Source organism: Rasamsonia byssochlamydoides, assembly GCF_041956645.1.
Source record: "Rasamsonia byssochlamydoides strain NRRL 3658 unplaced genomic scaffold VTN77scaffold_98, whole genome shotgun sequence".
In the NCBI taxonomy this organism is placed as follows: domain Eukaryota; kingdom Fungi; phylum Ascomycota; class Eurotiomycetes; order Eurotiales; family Trichocomaceae; genus Rasamsonia; species Rasamsonia byssochlamydoides.
Genome location: NW_027192481.1, coordinates 16,894 through 31,701, shown reverse-complemented (window position 1 = coordinate 31,701; position 14,808 = coordinate 16,894). Strand labels below are relative to the sequence as shown.

The window sequence follows — 14,808 nt, the reverse complement described above, 5'->3', positions numbered from 1 at the left end:
CTATTGACTGGCCTGGCCATCGACTGCGGAGTAAGTGAGTCCACCAGGACTACTGTACTGTATTGTTATCTACTGCATGATTTACCTCCTTACTGGTGTTGACGAAATTGGATTCTACTGTCTAACCAACGAACCTGCCGTTAGATACTGTACTTACGCCATACGTACAGAGTACCACTTTTCCCAATAGACAGAAAAAATTCGTGAATTTTCTGGAAAGTAATGCATCATTGAACTACTGAAACTGTTGGAATATACTTTTACCCCATGAAACGGAAAATTCACAAATTGACAGTAGAGTACATAAATAATTGATCTGGAACTACCCGATTAATACATTCTCAAGTTACTAGCTATAGGTAGTATATACAGTACAGTACAAATCTGATTAATACACTGTTAAAAGCAACTTGGTTACTACAAAAGCAGCTACTTCACCAAGCTCGTCGGAATATTGCGTCCCGAAATTTCAATCGCAGGACTGCTGCTCCCCGAAGGATACTCCACCGTCAGCGTGAGCGACTCCCGCGGGAACAGGGTCACGTAGTTGTCGGACCAGTACACCGGGGCAATGGCATCATCCGTCCCCTCGTCCGTCAGGACCAGCCGGATGAAGAAGGCCGGGACGTCGGACTTGTTCTCGAGCACGACGGACAGACTGCTCGTTCCTTCTTTGTTGCTCTGTCCAGGCTGCACGCTCGCCGTGACAGTCGCGTTGGCCAGCTTGTTCAGCGCGGTGTAGTCCGCGTACGACGTCACGGGCGTGTAGTACCAGGTGGTAGCCTTCCACTTGAGCGTGTCGTTCTTCGACGACAGCCAGTACACGTTCCGGCTGAGCACGGCGTTCGAAGAGTCCTGCAGGACGAGCTTCAGGAAGGCAACATCCTTGATCTTGTTGATGCCAGAGACGGTGACCAGCCGCTTCGACGAGTTCGGCTTCGTCTGCGTGGTGATGTTCTGCCGCGACAGAGCCTTGCCTGTCGGGTCGATCAGCTCGATCGACACCGTACGCGCGCCGTTGTCGTTCCCGGCCAGCGCGTTGTAGTGGTTGATCAGGTAGACGGCGTGTTCTTCATAGTTGTACGCGACGTGCTCTGGACGAGCGCCCACCTTGGTTCCAAAGTACGATCCCGCCGGGCTGAGGTAGTAGTCGAACAGCTGCCAGTGCAGGTTCGGCCATGCGCCATTCATCATCCAGTAAATTCTCCAAAGATCAGTACACAGCCATCTGCAAACAGGGTGGTATGCTTACGTTCCCGTGGCCGGCCGCTCTGCGTTCTGCAGCGCCGAAACCCCTTCAAATTCAGCCCGCGTCGCCTCGTAGTCCATGATCTGCGCCTTGAGCAGGTAGTCGTCCAGACTGGTTGGTTTTCCGTACCGTGCGAACAACGCAGCGTCGTAGATGGAGCGGTCGTAGAACTGCGACACGTTGCTGGACATGTGGAACAGCCCGTTCTTCGGTTTCGTCCACAGATCATTCAGATCAGACTCTGACAGGAACTTCCTCAAGCTCCTGATCTCCGGAGTCCCGACGCCCGCACCCAGTTCTGACCCAAAGCCAAACGCAGCGCCCTCCTGACCTCCATACCAGTAGTTCGGCGGCACCCAGTCGTACGGGCCAACCATCTTCATGCCCGACAATCCCAGGATTTGGGGATAGCCCAATTCGCCAGCGGACGCGATTATTGGGTTGGGCCAGTCCCAGGTGCGGAGCGCGTCAACGTAGATCTGCGCCGCGCGGTCGTCAGGCCAGTAGTCCGAACCGACCAGGAAGGCGAGCACGCTGGGATGCGTCTGCATCATGGAGGCTTCGTGCAGCATGGAATAGTTGGCGATCCAGTAGTCGTGGTCGTCCCATTTGACGCCGTCGGCTGCGTCGTTGTACTAGAACAGTCAGCAAGAATTTTCATCTGCATCGAGATTCAACGTACCGTCCACCCCTCCCATTTGTCACAGCACTCCCAGCCCGGCATGATCATCAACCCCATGCGGTCGGCCAGGTCGAACAGTTCCGGATGCTCCTGCTTGCCCTCCAGCCGGACGGTGTTGAGGCCCATGTCCAGCATGTACTGGAACTGCTTCTGGGCGCGGTCTTCGTCCCACCGCATGAACATGTCGGGTGAGTAGCCTCCTCCCAACACCAGGAATGGGAGTCCGTTGACCGTGAAGGCAGTGTCATTGTAAGAATTGAGGTGCGAAGTGATGTGTCGGATGCCAAAGTTTCTAGGACTGGCGACATCGGATACAGCTCCCGAAACCGAGGCATTGAGGCTGACAGCATAGAGAGGCTGCTCTCCCCACAACGCGGGCCACCAGATCTTGGGGTTCTCGAGTTGGACGGTGATGGCGATGGTCTTTTCTTCCTGGGGTTGCAGGCTGAACGATTGCGACAGTGGAAGGGTCTGCGAGCCATCGTCCGATCGGATGAGTCCTTGGACCGTCCCGCTCACAGGGTTGGCCTCGTTGTTAGTGATGTTCGTCTTCACTGTAATGGCCACTTTGGTCGCGCCCGGTGTGTAATCAGTCACAACGCGCAAGGGGGCGAGGGCGACAGGCCCAGTTTGAGAGATTTCGACATCACGCCAGACACCGGTGCCGTTGTCCGGTGGATACGGATTCCAGTCCACGAAGCCCATAGCAAAGTCTGCCAGATAATTGGTAGGATACGCCTGGATAAGGAGGCAATTGGGGCCAGACTGCAAGTATTTGGTGATTTCGTATTTGTGCCCTCCGTAGGAGCCTTCCTGGTAGTCGCTGGTTGCAATGACGGCGCCATTGATGTAGATATCCGCTTTTGATGTGATGCCATGGGTGACCAGGAAGAAATGCTGGCCCGACGTGAGGTTAACGGTGAATTCCTCCCTGTACAGCCAGGGCGTGTTGAACACGGAGCGATCGACGACCGTGTTGAGGTTGTCGGAATAGAAGAGCTGTGTGTCGTTATAGACGCCTGCCTCGATGAGGCCTGCCATTGCGGTGGTCCGCAAACTCACGCGATACCACGACGAGACATCTGCACCAGGCTGCGACAAGGCAGTCAAGTTTGTGGATGCGTAGAGGGTGGATTGCATGTTCCATCCTGGAATGACGGCTGTATCGCCGGGGGACGAGACGATGGCAGACGAGGAGGCTGCCAGGCTTGCCGGAGCAAGCAATGCCAGCACGGCCGTGACGATGGACAGCGCACCCATGGCGAATGTTCTGCTGTCTTCAACAGCTCCAGCCGTCTCCCTCTCTGCCAGCTGCACGATGTCACTTAAGTACGATCGCCACGATTGATAAGGCGATTGCAGCGTCGCATCACCAAGGACGCTACCCATGGCTATGTCACTAGACACCGGCAATCTGCACGGAGAAATACCGGATTGCCGGCGGAAAGATCGATAGAGGTCGATTACTAGTCCAGAAGAAGCAAAAGAAGTTGATAAAGTTGGCGTGGAGAGTTCCAAGAAATGCCTTCTCCGGACTGTGACCTGCAAGGGCCCGATTTTGGGCTCTTCCGGGGTAGTTAGTTGTCGATTCTAACTCGACCACGCATGTCGATCGTCGATTTCAGAATGCAGGTCGTCACGCGACTTCGGTATCTGCAGGCAGCAGCAGAGCCCGCTGAACAAGACCTTCTTGGATCCATGTTTGGTAGAATCTTGTTTCGAAACAATCTCGCCCCAATCCATACTCCACTCGAAGCTTAGGTAGCAATCTCGATCGGCGGCTTGGCGTCTTCCCCTGCGCGAGGTAGCTATAATTATCTTGCAGCCTAACTATATCCACAGGAATACTCCTACCGTGGATGGTTGGGCCGCTTGCAGAGGTAAAGTAACAGTCTCGCAATTTGGCGAACATGATACTAGTAAGGCGCTCTGCCTAGAACTTTCTTGTAGACCCCAAAGTTTGTTGGAAACCCCCTAAGGCTACTAGACTAATTCAAGAAAAATAAATTTATATTGAGTTCACAAGTCTACATTCTTATAATTATATAGTATCGGTCAGTAACAACCTTGTCAGCTCCCTTTCTATGTCGAAATTTCTACAAATCCTACCTATTGTGGCACGATCTATCAACTAGCTGAGTGTGTATACCCGTCTTCCTAAGTATGGGGGCCGATTCACAGACAGCTATATATAGCGCATCCGACCTCATTAAATTAAATTAGTTAGCGCGCGTCAGAACCTTAAAACTTCCTCTCGGAGACGGTCGACGTTACGGTTTCTACTGTACAGTACCTTAGGAAACATGATATGTCTGCCCCTTGCACCTTGTATTGATGATTATAAGATTTGACGTCTTAAGTAGTCTGAATATATACACGCGTATAAGAGGATCATCTGAGGTCCCTGGTGACTTCTAACAGATATATATCGTTTAATCAATGTTGTTTTTCTGCTGACTGACTGGCTGTTTCTGGGAAACCTACCTACCCACCTAGGTAATTTACTGGCTCATTGAGCTGTGTATCAATGCGCTATACATACTACATAGCAAACAACACACTTATGCCCTAAAATAAACTACATAGGTACACATCACTTCAACAAAACTAAATCAGGAAAATCCTTCATATTCTCCCTTCCTACCTAAAGTCTGTACCATAGACTCATAGGTCAAGCAGAGAAGAAAGATGAGAAAGACTTCAGCTCATTAGTAGGTAGCTTCCTTGGTAAAAAGAAAATCATCCTAAGCTGAGGAGGGGAAGAAAAGAAGGAATTGCAAGGAAAACAGCCACCCTGTCTGTCGACAAGGGGCATTTTTCAACCCCAGGGAAATTAACGAAACGAAAACATCCAGGAGAGAACAGAAGAGAGAGGAAGAAAGTTCCCGTGGAATTTGAATTCGAATTCGAATTTGAAATCGTGGTCAAATGAATAAATAAATAAATAAAATAGCCTGCAACTTTCCAAAAGAATAAATAAATATATACCCAACTATTGTGTTATCCTTATCGTCCCGATTCAGATTCGTGCCTTTTTTTAAAAAAAAATTAATCTGTGTTTCTTTCCATGTCTATTACACACATATTGCAGTTGAGTTACCTAGGCAGGTAGACAGGCAAAGTACTTGTCAAACAATTGACATATTTATCTACCTACCTATTTATTTATTTATTTACCTGCTCGCTTGCACTTGCTTTGCGTCCATCTCATCTAATATATAAATAAATGTCATGACGTAAAAAGATAGCTCTATTGAATTGATTCGATTCAATTTAGTACCACGCAACGCAACACAACTAATGCAGCTCCTCCAACTCCTTCACATACTCCGCTACGACCCGGCGCTTTTGCTCGTCGAATCCAGTGCTGCTGCTACCAGTCGCAGCAGCGGTCGTAATCTTCTCCTCAGAAGAGCCCACTTTCAAGCCATCATTTCCACCGCTAGAACTTAGACCCCCCACATCCCCCACGATAATCCCCAGGATCCACACGTTGACGGCGAAAAACGCCAGCGAGGCCAGCCACAGGCTTGGAAAGAAGCTGGAGATGCCGAGAAATTCGAGGCGGAAGGCCTGGTGGAGCCAGAGGGCCTGGAGGAAATGAAATAAGGACGTCAGATTTTTTTTAAGAGAGAAAAAAAATGTATACGTATATGGTAGTATACGCACCTGCGCAAGGACCCATAGCAGCGCCGCCGAGATGCCTAAAACAGGTCTCCTGAGGAAGGACGATGACGGCAGATACAGAGGAAGAAAGATCAGGTACCAGAGGAAGTACTAATCCATCTGTTAGACATATCTATACAGTAGTGTGTACACGGGACGGCGCAACAAACCTGACTCGTGCAGACCTTGTTAAACGTCACAAAGGCAAACGTCTGCGCCAACATCGTCCCCGGCAGGCTTTTCTTGGCCAGCACGAGGGGAATCGCTATCGCGGAGAGGAGCAGTTGCGGGAAAAACGCGAGGGATTCGAAGTGCATCCCTCCATGTTGCTGCTGCTGCTGCTGCGCAGCGGAAAGATAGAGGAGCGTGTTGTACGGGGAAAAGTTGTGACGGTGGTCGATCCGCGTCAGATGGTGCAGGTAGGTGTGCTGCATGAACGGGAGGCCGTAGAGGAAGTACATTGACAGATTGAGTGCGGAAAAAGTGGACAGGGCAGTCAGAGCGAGCGTAATGCGGGCGGGGGTCAGGAAGGCAGCAATCTTGTAGACCAGGTTGCTGCCGGTCGTTCGAGTTGCCCTGCTGCTGCCATCATGCTTCTCGTCAAGCCACCAGATCATGGACGGTCCGTAGATGAACGGGTAGATCTTGAAGTGCACGCCCAGTCCCAGCAGGACTCCGGCCAGGGGGACCTTTCCCTGGGTGATGGCCCACAGCAACGCCATCACCATCACCCCCAGCAGCCCCTCGGAGCTGCCGCGAGTGCTGATGGTCGCCACCATCGGATTGAGCAGCCAGATGCTCGCGTACTTGAGGGCACGGGACTCACTCATCCCGTACTCCGACCGAAGCACGCGGACCAGCAGCAATCCGGCGACCAAGTCGGCGATGGCGAAGAGCACCTTGCCAAAGGAGAAGAGCAGCGGCCCCTGCCATGCCGTGGGCAGCAATAGCCACGCCAGCAGCGGCGTGTAGCGGTACGTGTCGCGCGCATAGGGCGAGTGGCCGCGGGACACGAAGCGCGCCGCATCGGTGAAGACCATGTAGTCGATGTCGGTGTACTTGACGGCCGAGTGGGCGTCCTGGTAGAGGCCGTAGAAGAGCAGGACGAGACGCAGCGCGGCGGCTGCTGAGAAGACTTGAAAAGTCGACTTGAAAAGGGATGACATGGTGAGACAAGACAAAAACAGGACAACTCAAGTAAAGACTTCAATTGAATACATGTGAAGAGAATAGCTTAACGCATCAATCATTGACCAGGAGAAAGACTAAATCGTGATGACAGCATGGAATTAAAAGAAGACAAGACAAGACACTCAGTTCACTTCTTATCTCATTGAAATGGGGACAGTTAGATGAATTTCTGTCCCTGATGATTGTTATGGATCATCTAATGGAGCAATCAATCATCTGGACAGTTTGGTTGGTCTGCGGAGATGCTTGGCGTGCTGAGTCAGCAGCCTACACAACAGCAGTGTATCCACAAGAATACTTATCATTCATTTATTTTTTTTTTCGTTTTCTTTTTTATTTTTATTTCGATTTATTTATTTAGTTTCTTTCTTTCTTGTTTTTTTTTTTAAAAAAATCAGTGCTTTGTCGTCTTCCTCGTTATCAGTTCAGATCTCGTCGTCACCCTAGCACATCACTGGATATATGTATGTACTCCGTAAATGACACCTAAAATTGCCATGAAGTGCAATCTCCATAGGGGATCACTGTAGGGTTTTGAAAAACTGTTAGTTGATCGACAGTCACGATGGGTTTTCAACCATTTCACCATAGCAAACGTATAAAATTGAAGTAAGGTACTAATCTAGTAGTCATCTAACAGTTAGCCACCATAAAAAAAAATAAGGTTTTTTTTTTACCAAATATTAGTTTAAGAGAAACGTTAGATTGTTGGTGTTAGATTCCAGGAAGAGACGTTAGATAAGGTTCTATGTAGGAGCAATAGTTGGATTTTAGGAGAATATTTTTTTTATCAACCGTTCTCAAAACGCCGTGGTCTCGTATGGCTCCATCTTCCAGAATATAGAGTAGTTGTGCTGTACAGATGGTAGTAATTTATCTCTCTCACCTGTAACAAGCCATTGTATTGTACAGATGTGATGTCAACATGTCAACCTCTATACAGAAATCTAATCTAATCTAATCTAATCTATACATCGTGTATATACTGTACATACATAATTGGCCGTAAAATCCCATCTGACTCATCTGGCAACATCGACAGAAGAATTTGTCTCCGGCAGCGGAATCTCAACCTTACTGGCGTCAAACTCCCACGCCGCCTCTCGCGAGTCCCGGTCCTGGCGGATATACAGCGGCAGCAGCAACTCCTTCAACCGCCCTTCGATCACGCCGGCGTCCTTGTACCGGTTCCACAACTTGCGCGACGCCTTGAAGGCGAAGTTGACCGCGTCCCGCCGTAGCGACTCGTAGGCCGCAAAGGCCGACTCCAGGGGTTGGCCAATGTATTGCGCCAGCACGCGGGAGATCAGAATGGCGTCGTCTAGTGCGTAAGCGGCGGATTCGTCGCGGGGGAGCATCTGTAGCCTTCATTAGCTGTTGTCATTCCATTCAGCTAGTAGACAGGACTAACCGCATGAGCTGCATCACCAAGCAGGATCGCTCGTTTAGTGTACCATCGCCCACCAGGAGCTACCTCAAACACAGGATACAGCAGCCATTCGGCGTCCAGGTTCACGACCTCCCGGACACAAGGCACGGCGGAACCTCCGAAGCGGTCGACGACTTCTCGCCGCAGTGACGAGGTGACCAGTGCCTGCCGGCGGGGATCGTGTCGCGACTCGTCCAGTCGGTAGTCCTCGATCGCCTCCTCGCGGCATTCCACCATGGCAGACAGGAAGATCTCCTCGTGGTCCTGGTCGCAGAAGCTCATCAGCAGCGAGCCCTTGCGCGAGACATTCAGCGCCGTGGCCCGGAAGTGCACGGGCGATTTGACCGCTTCTGTCCGGACGGTGGTCTGCACGAGGGAGAAGCCCGTGTATTGGGCTCTCCGGTCGAGATCGACGATCTGCATTCGCGTCGCCGAGTGCACGCCGTCGCAGCCCAGCAGCAGATCGCCCAGGGCGGTCGAGCCGTCGTCAAAGTGGATTTGGATCTTGCGGTCCGTCTCGATCCCGCCGACGAGCTTCTTGCCGTAGACGACCTCGACGTTGGGTGTCTTCTCGACGGCGGCCATCATGGCCAGCAGCAGGTTGATGCGCAGGACGCGCCGGCCCTTGTAGCCGCCATAGCCCTGGCCCTCGTGGGTGGTGAAGTCGAGCGAGCCGAGCGCCTTGCCCGTGCGGGCGGAGAACACCTCGATGGCGTCGACTTCGGTGCCGGCCTGGGGGCCGAACCGCTCCAGCTCCTGCAGGACGCCCAGGTGCGCGAGGTGTCGCTGGGCGACAGGGGTGATGCTGATGGCGCCGCCCGAGGTCGACGGCACCGGATGGCGCTCGAAGATTGTGATCCGGAGCCCGGGGATCCGGGGCGTCAGCTCTTTGGAGAGCGCGAGCGCGCTGCAGAAGCCGGAGATGCCACCGCCGACGACGAGGATGTCGAGAACGTTTCTCATTGAAGAGTCGAGTTGATGATAGTTAGGCAATAACTCAGAATCAAAGCTGACCCACGTGACGACTCAATGAACAATGTAACTATTTATTTGCACTGAAAAAAAAGCCTACAAAATTAGCGGTCGTATCTGTGTGCGCACAAGCGTGACGTGGATAAAACAGTAGTAGTCCTGGACATATAATTAAAAAAAAATAATAATAAAGCATATTAATTCTCTTCGGGGTTGATGAAAAAACTCCATCATCGCTTCACCCCAACAAACACCGACTGCGGCGACAACGTCTCAATTCCCCACAGCTGTCGCGTGGCTTGACTCTTCCCGCTGCCAGAGGCGGATCTCTTAATTCTGATTGTTTCATTACACTTTTTCTCTTCAGCGAGAGGGACCTGTCAATTAATCAACGGTCTTTCTCGGCGAAGACACTAAAGTATCCCTGCGCGTGATGCCATTGGTGCAGATGTCAATCATTAATTAATTAAGTGCAGTTGCCTCGGCCCGTCATTCGATGGGGACGCGCAGATCCGATTTATTTATTTCGTGCTGATCGGACCAATGAGATGGCGCGTCGGAGATGGAATCCTGGCCTGGTTAGGTGCCGAGACTACTTGCAAACTATTACCTAAGCCATGGAACTGCGACGGAAGGATTAATTTTCTTTAATTTTACTTTATAGCAGTTTAAGCACCTGGCCATTTGATGCTCAGTTACTAGTTTTCGTTCATTACGGCTCCTGTATTGATGATGGTAGATAGAACTGTAGATAATACCAAGAAGGTAATCTTCTTATGGACGAGGGAAAAAAAAAAGGCGAGAGAGAGAAAGAAAAAAAATGATTGATTACTGTATAGAGTAAACTTATACAGCTAATCGATCAATGACATGAATGTGTACCTATCTACCGTCACTATATCAATATATATCCTGTCCTGTCTCAAACAGTCCTCCAGGCCTATCCAGCTCAGTCCAGCTCAGCTTGTTCTGAATGATTAATCATATCAATCATGTCTCATAAAATACAGAGGAGAAGAGAAAGTCGAATGAAAGTAGAGGCATCTGGCGATTTACTCAATTGTAATGCGCTTCGTCGCCGGCGCCGCCGCCTTAGGCACAGTGATGGACAAAATGCCATTCTTCAGACTGGCCTTGACATCGTCCTGGTCGACGGCCGCCGGGAAACTGAACGTGCGACTGAACTCGCCGATTGACCGTTCCGACACCCAGTATCGGTCGCGGTCTTGGTCCTTCTGTTCTACTGCTGTGGTTTCGCCACCAGCACCAGCTTGGCCAGTCTCGTAGTTGCGCTCCGTGCGTCCCCGGACGACCAGCGTCTGCGGCTCGGTGAACTCGATCGTGATGTCCTTCTGGTCGATGCCTGGCAGCTCGCCGTCCAGATGGTAGGCGTCGTCGGTTTCGCGGACGTCGAATCTAGGAGCAAAGGTCCGCACTCGCCCGACCTCAGGGCCGAGGCGACGCGTGATGTGGTCGGTATAGTCGTCCAGCAGGCGGAAAAGAGACGAGAATTCGCCTGCTGGCGGCCAGCGCGGCATCAGCGAGAGGGCTCTGACAGGTGTGCTGGTCGTGACATGTAGAGAAGACGGTGTTCGCGTGGCAGCGGGTTTCGTGACGGCTCCAACTCGCTGCGGTCTCGAGCGAGGTACGGCGCGGGATGCACTGCGAGATAGCATTGTGACGTATCAGTTATCGTATCGACAGGTATTCTCGTGAGTCAGTGAATCGCAGCAGTGTACGCAGAACTGTGTGCAGCAATGTATTCTCAGTATGACTCTGTGATGGGAAGCAGTCAGTAAGCAATCTGGACGAAATATTTATATGGTTCAGCAATGTCTGGTCGATATCCGACGGGTGTTCTGGAAGGTACTGGGTGAGGCTGTGCGATGAAGTCAGAATGAGCGTGAACCTCGCCTGCGGGGGAAGCAACGAAGTTGAGCTGGAAGGCAAACAGATTTCGAAAGTTCTCCAGCCAGACTGGTACCAGAACGATAACCTGCGATCCTGCTGGCTGTTTCTTGATTTTCAAAATCGTACATTATTAACCTTGTGATTCTTGTTACTGCTGTGGCATTGCATTTGATCGTGATCGACACTGGCATACGATGCGGATGATTGGGCGGGAAGATGGTGGCGATGCATCGAATGCTCTGGCCGATTCCGATGAGCTGTCCATCCCCACACTGAATGGGACCTCGAAATATTAATAAGGATATCTTTTCCGATCTGTATTGCCCGGCTGCAGTTCTCATTTCCAACCAATCAACTTGATCCTCTTGTGTCTTCTCTTATTCTAGATTGTATCAAAACACGCCTGCTGTAAAATCCACCACTTGCGCCTTCTCCACAATCCCCTCCAAGCTCTGGACGAACGCTCGATGGGCCGGGTCTTGTCGCATGTAGTAATCGCAGTCTTCGATGTCGAACGCGACGATGAAGGCGTGCGTGATGCCATCTTCTGACTGTCAGAAAGGAAGCATCAAAGGAAAAGACAGCAGATGTGTTTGTCCCCATCTGTAGATATCTACAGAGAGAGAAGTTCGTCATTCTCAACTGAATACCCTCAATCGAATTGTCCCGACCACCTTGGGACGATCTGATATACGACTTTTTCGACGTCGGATGGATGGATGTGATCTTTGAGGGCGAGCATACGGGTGCAGACAAGCTTATCAACTTAACACGTGGTCCTATTGCGTGATAGGATAGGATGTAGACTGCAAATCTTGGATTCCTTCATTACTAGCGCCAGGTTTGAAGTGGAACAGAACAATATGGGTGATTGTAATAGTGGAATCCTGTCAGGAAGTAAGTAAGAAATTGAATTAATGGATATTATTTAGGAGCACCCAAGGACTGCTGTATGGAGCAGTTACCTAATGACTGAAAGATATCCCAGATGAAAAGATTCGAGTCATTTAGGTTCCTTGCGCAGAGTCACCAGTGGGACATCCTATATAGCTTTCCTGCTGACACCCCAGTCATCAAAAAACTATTCACTACCTAAATAATAGGATATGGATCGATTGATAGAGACAACCTTTGAAACGACAATTTGGAACGGTGCTGGCCGCCTTACAGACCAGACGAATTGTTGTGCTCTATGCAAAGCTCCAGCAACCACAGAGAAAGTTATAACGAGAGAATAAATTCCTTGTAGCTGCATATGCATGCGTCTTACCATGAATGACTATCTCAGGTTCAGTCTAATTCTTCCTCTTCCTTATCCTGTTCTTCCCATGTATCTACTGTGTAAACGCTTGAGATAATAATGTCTATCGAGTCCGTCCTCAGTAACCACGTCTTGCTGCTGCAGACAGGTCTCGTTTGTTCAGATGCCGAGATTAATAATAATAAAAAACAGAGCAGAGCGGAGCGGAACGGAGCAGACAGAAACCAGACAGACGAGGAAAAGAAAGAGAGAGAAAGGAGTCATATTGAAACCAATTAACTGCGCCACACGCCATGCCGCTGCTATGTACATTACATACATACGTAACATCCATGTTCATTAAAAGAAAAAGAAAATAATCAGCCGAGTTAAGACTCGACTTCGACTGCAACAGAACAGACGCTATTATATCCAAACAGATCGGGTATTATGTCAGGACAGCAAAGCAAAGCAAGGCCATCCCTTGGCAAGAATCATCAGCTAGAATGACAACTGATAACAAGCAAAAGCGTATTGTATTACTGATCGCCCGCGATCAACAGATCAACAGGTCGATGTACCTCACGACTTGGCAGCATCGGCAATGATCTTGTAGCTGCTCGCGTTGATGCTCAACGGCCGGCTGCGCGGGTAGACCGCCCCGATGATGGTGTCGTTCATCCCGTATTGTGGGTAGATACCGTCGGCCAGCTCGACGAACTGCGCCGTCGGTCGCACCTCGTGCAGCGTCTCGAGGATCGCCTCGCTCCACAGGCCCGTGCACTGGTTCTTGACCATCTGGAAGTACGGGTTGAGGAGCGGGCACGCCGAGTCCAGGTCGATAAACCGGATCCGGATGTAATCCAGTGCGAGGAAAGTATCCAGCGCGCGAACAGCCCCCAGGACGAGCTTTTCGAACGATCGGATGAACTTCAGATTCGTGATCCCCGCCGCCTCATCCAGCATCGCTGGCATCGACTCCGACCGCGTCGTCTCTCGACAGCACGTCTTCACCACGAAATCCAACGACTTGAGTCGTGCCTCTCCCGATCGATTCGCCATCACCGCCCGGGCACTGCTGAAGAAGCTCGCGCACACATTGCCGGTGAATGTGAGACACTCCAAGCGCGGCGCAATCTCTCCCAGCAGGCGGCACAGATGCTGCGGCCCCGACTCACTGAACCAATGAGATTGGGAGACCTCCTTGTTGTGAAATCCCTCCAGGCTAATGTTGAGATGGATAATAGTCGACGACAGATTCGTTAGGGCCTTCGCAATCGTCTCGTAGCCTTCAATCTTGGGTTTGGCATACGCGCAATGCCACTCCCGCAAAGACGGCAGGGCATCCGCGAGGCTGCGCCAGTGCCGGTAATCCCGCATGATATTCCACGCGCCACGCATGACAAAGGTCTGGATGTTGGGTAACACCTCGAGCCGCGATCGCCCAGTCAACCCAGACGGGTCATTGGCAAAGTGTCGAATCAACGGCGGTTTCTTGCAATGGCCGCCCTCGAGCGTGAGAATCCGAGCCTCCGGGTAGAACATCTTGACGTGACGAAAGATCTCCTCGAGCGTCGCATTCTGGCTTGCCATGTAGTAATTCCAATTGCTGCCGCTATGCTGGTGATCTGAGTCGTCCCACCCGGCCATCGTAGCCTGCAGCACAGCGGCGACGTCCGCTAACCCTGTGTCCTCGTTCATATAACGTCGCGGTGGAGGAAGATGTGGTGTTGCGTTCTTGTTCGCCCGGTTTCCCCAGACGGGAACCCAGACCTCGATATGTCGAACATAAGGGATTAAATGGGGGTGTTCTCGAAACCACTGCTCGCATTCTGCCAGGCCATCCTTCGTCCCTTTGACCTTGACTGCAGGATATTAGCAAAGAGCAGAAGAGTTAGAGAAGAATGGGAAGAACTGACTGTGTCGGTAAATACGATCTTGAACCAATGGCCTCCAGACCCGGGAAATCAGGGCGAGATTTGAAAGAGCTTTCCGTCGCGGGTGACGGAGTGCCTTGACCCAGCTCTGCGCGGAAGGCTTGCCTGATGAGGCGCTCGTCTGTGTCGAGGCGCGTTCCCCAAAGAGGTGGTCCAGGATGGCCTCATGGATCTCGATCGGGAGATTCTCAAACTGCAGATCCGATCGGCGTTGAATTTGCGCTTCCGCCTCTTGAGGGACCTGGGAATCTTCCATCTCAGTATCCGGGCTGGTGTTGCAGTCTACCGCAGCCGACGTAGGCATTGTCAATTCGGGCTCATCGTGGATTTGGACATCTGCACTCGTGCAGCGGCTTGCTGTCTTGTGGACTGAGAGCGCGGGGGAGATGGGGTTCCGTGTCAAGGAATTGACCGAGACCGGACGGGGGGGAGGGATGGCCGAGATCATGACGGGGGACGAGGAAGATGACGCGGTGGTCCGAGATTGCATGAAGATGGGATACCGCACGGTTCGACGAGATTATCGTGCTT

General features: G+C 51.2%; 5 protein-coding genes across 5 annotated transcripts; all 5 read right to left on the bottom strand.

The window, feature by feature from the left end:
* Positions 1–429: 429 nt before the first annotated feature.
* Positions 430–3,320, bottom strand: VTN77DRAFT_9883 (uncharacterized protein; the record flags this gene model as incomplete). The annotated part of the gene is made up of 3 exons (XM_069426538.1): positions 430–1,204; positions 1,253–1,884; positions 1,932–3,320. 3 exons carry the CDS (start codon positions 3,318–3,320, stop codon positions 430–432), a joined length of 2,796 nt encoding a protein of 931 aa, XP_069273543.1.
* A 1,908-nt stretch (positions 3,321–5,228) lies between these two features.
* On the bottom strand, positions 5,229–6,763 carry VTN77DRAFT_9882 (uncharacterized protein; the record flags this gene model as incomplete). Its single annotated transcript, XM_069426537.1, has 3 exons — positions 5,229–5,522; positions 5,601–5,708; positions 5,768–6,763. The coding sequence occupies 3 exons, from the start codon at positions 6,761–6,763 to the stop codon at positions 5,229–5,231; spliced, it is 1,398 nt and encodes a 465-aa protein (XP_069273542.1).
* Positions 6,764–7,810: 1,047 nt separating this feature from the next.
* Positions 7,811–9,180, bottom strand: VTN77DRAFT_9881 (uncharacterized protein; the record flags this gene model as incomplete). Its single annotated transcript, XM_069426536.1, has 2 exons — positions 7,811–8,146; positions 8,200–9,180. 2 exons carry the CDS (start codon positions 9,178–9,180, stop codon positions 7,811–7,813), a joined length of 1,317 nt encoding a protein of 438 aa, XP_069273541.1.
* Positions 9,181–10,241: 1,061 nt separating this feature from the next.
* Positions 10,242–10,865, bottom strand: VTN77DRAFT_9880 (uncharacterized protein; the record flags this gene model as incomplete). The annotated part of the gene is made up of 1 exon (XM_069426535.1): positions 10,242–10,865. One exon carries the CDS (start codon positions 10,863–10,865, stop codon positions 10,242–10,244), a length of 624 nt encoding a protein of 207 aa, XP_069273540.1.
* A 2,057-nt stretch (positions 10,866–12,922) lies between these two features.
* VTN77DRAFT_9879 (uncharacterized protein) lies at positions 12,923–14,725 on the bottom strand (the record flags this gene model as incomplete). Its single annotated transcript, XM_069426533.1, has 2 exons — positions 12,923–14,205; positions 14,260–14,725. The coding sequence occupies 2 exons, from the start codon at positions 14,723–14,725 to the stop codon at positions 12,923–12,925; spliced, it is 1,749 nt and encodes a 582-aa protein (XP_069273539.1).
* Positions 14,726–14,808: the final 83 nt, after the last annotated feature.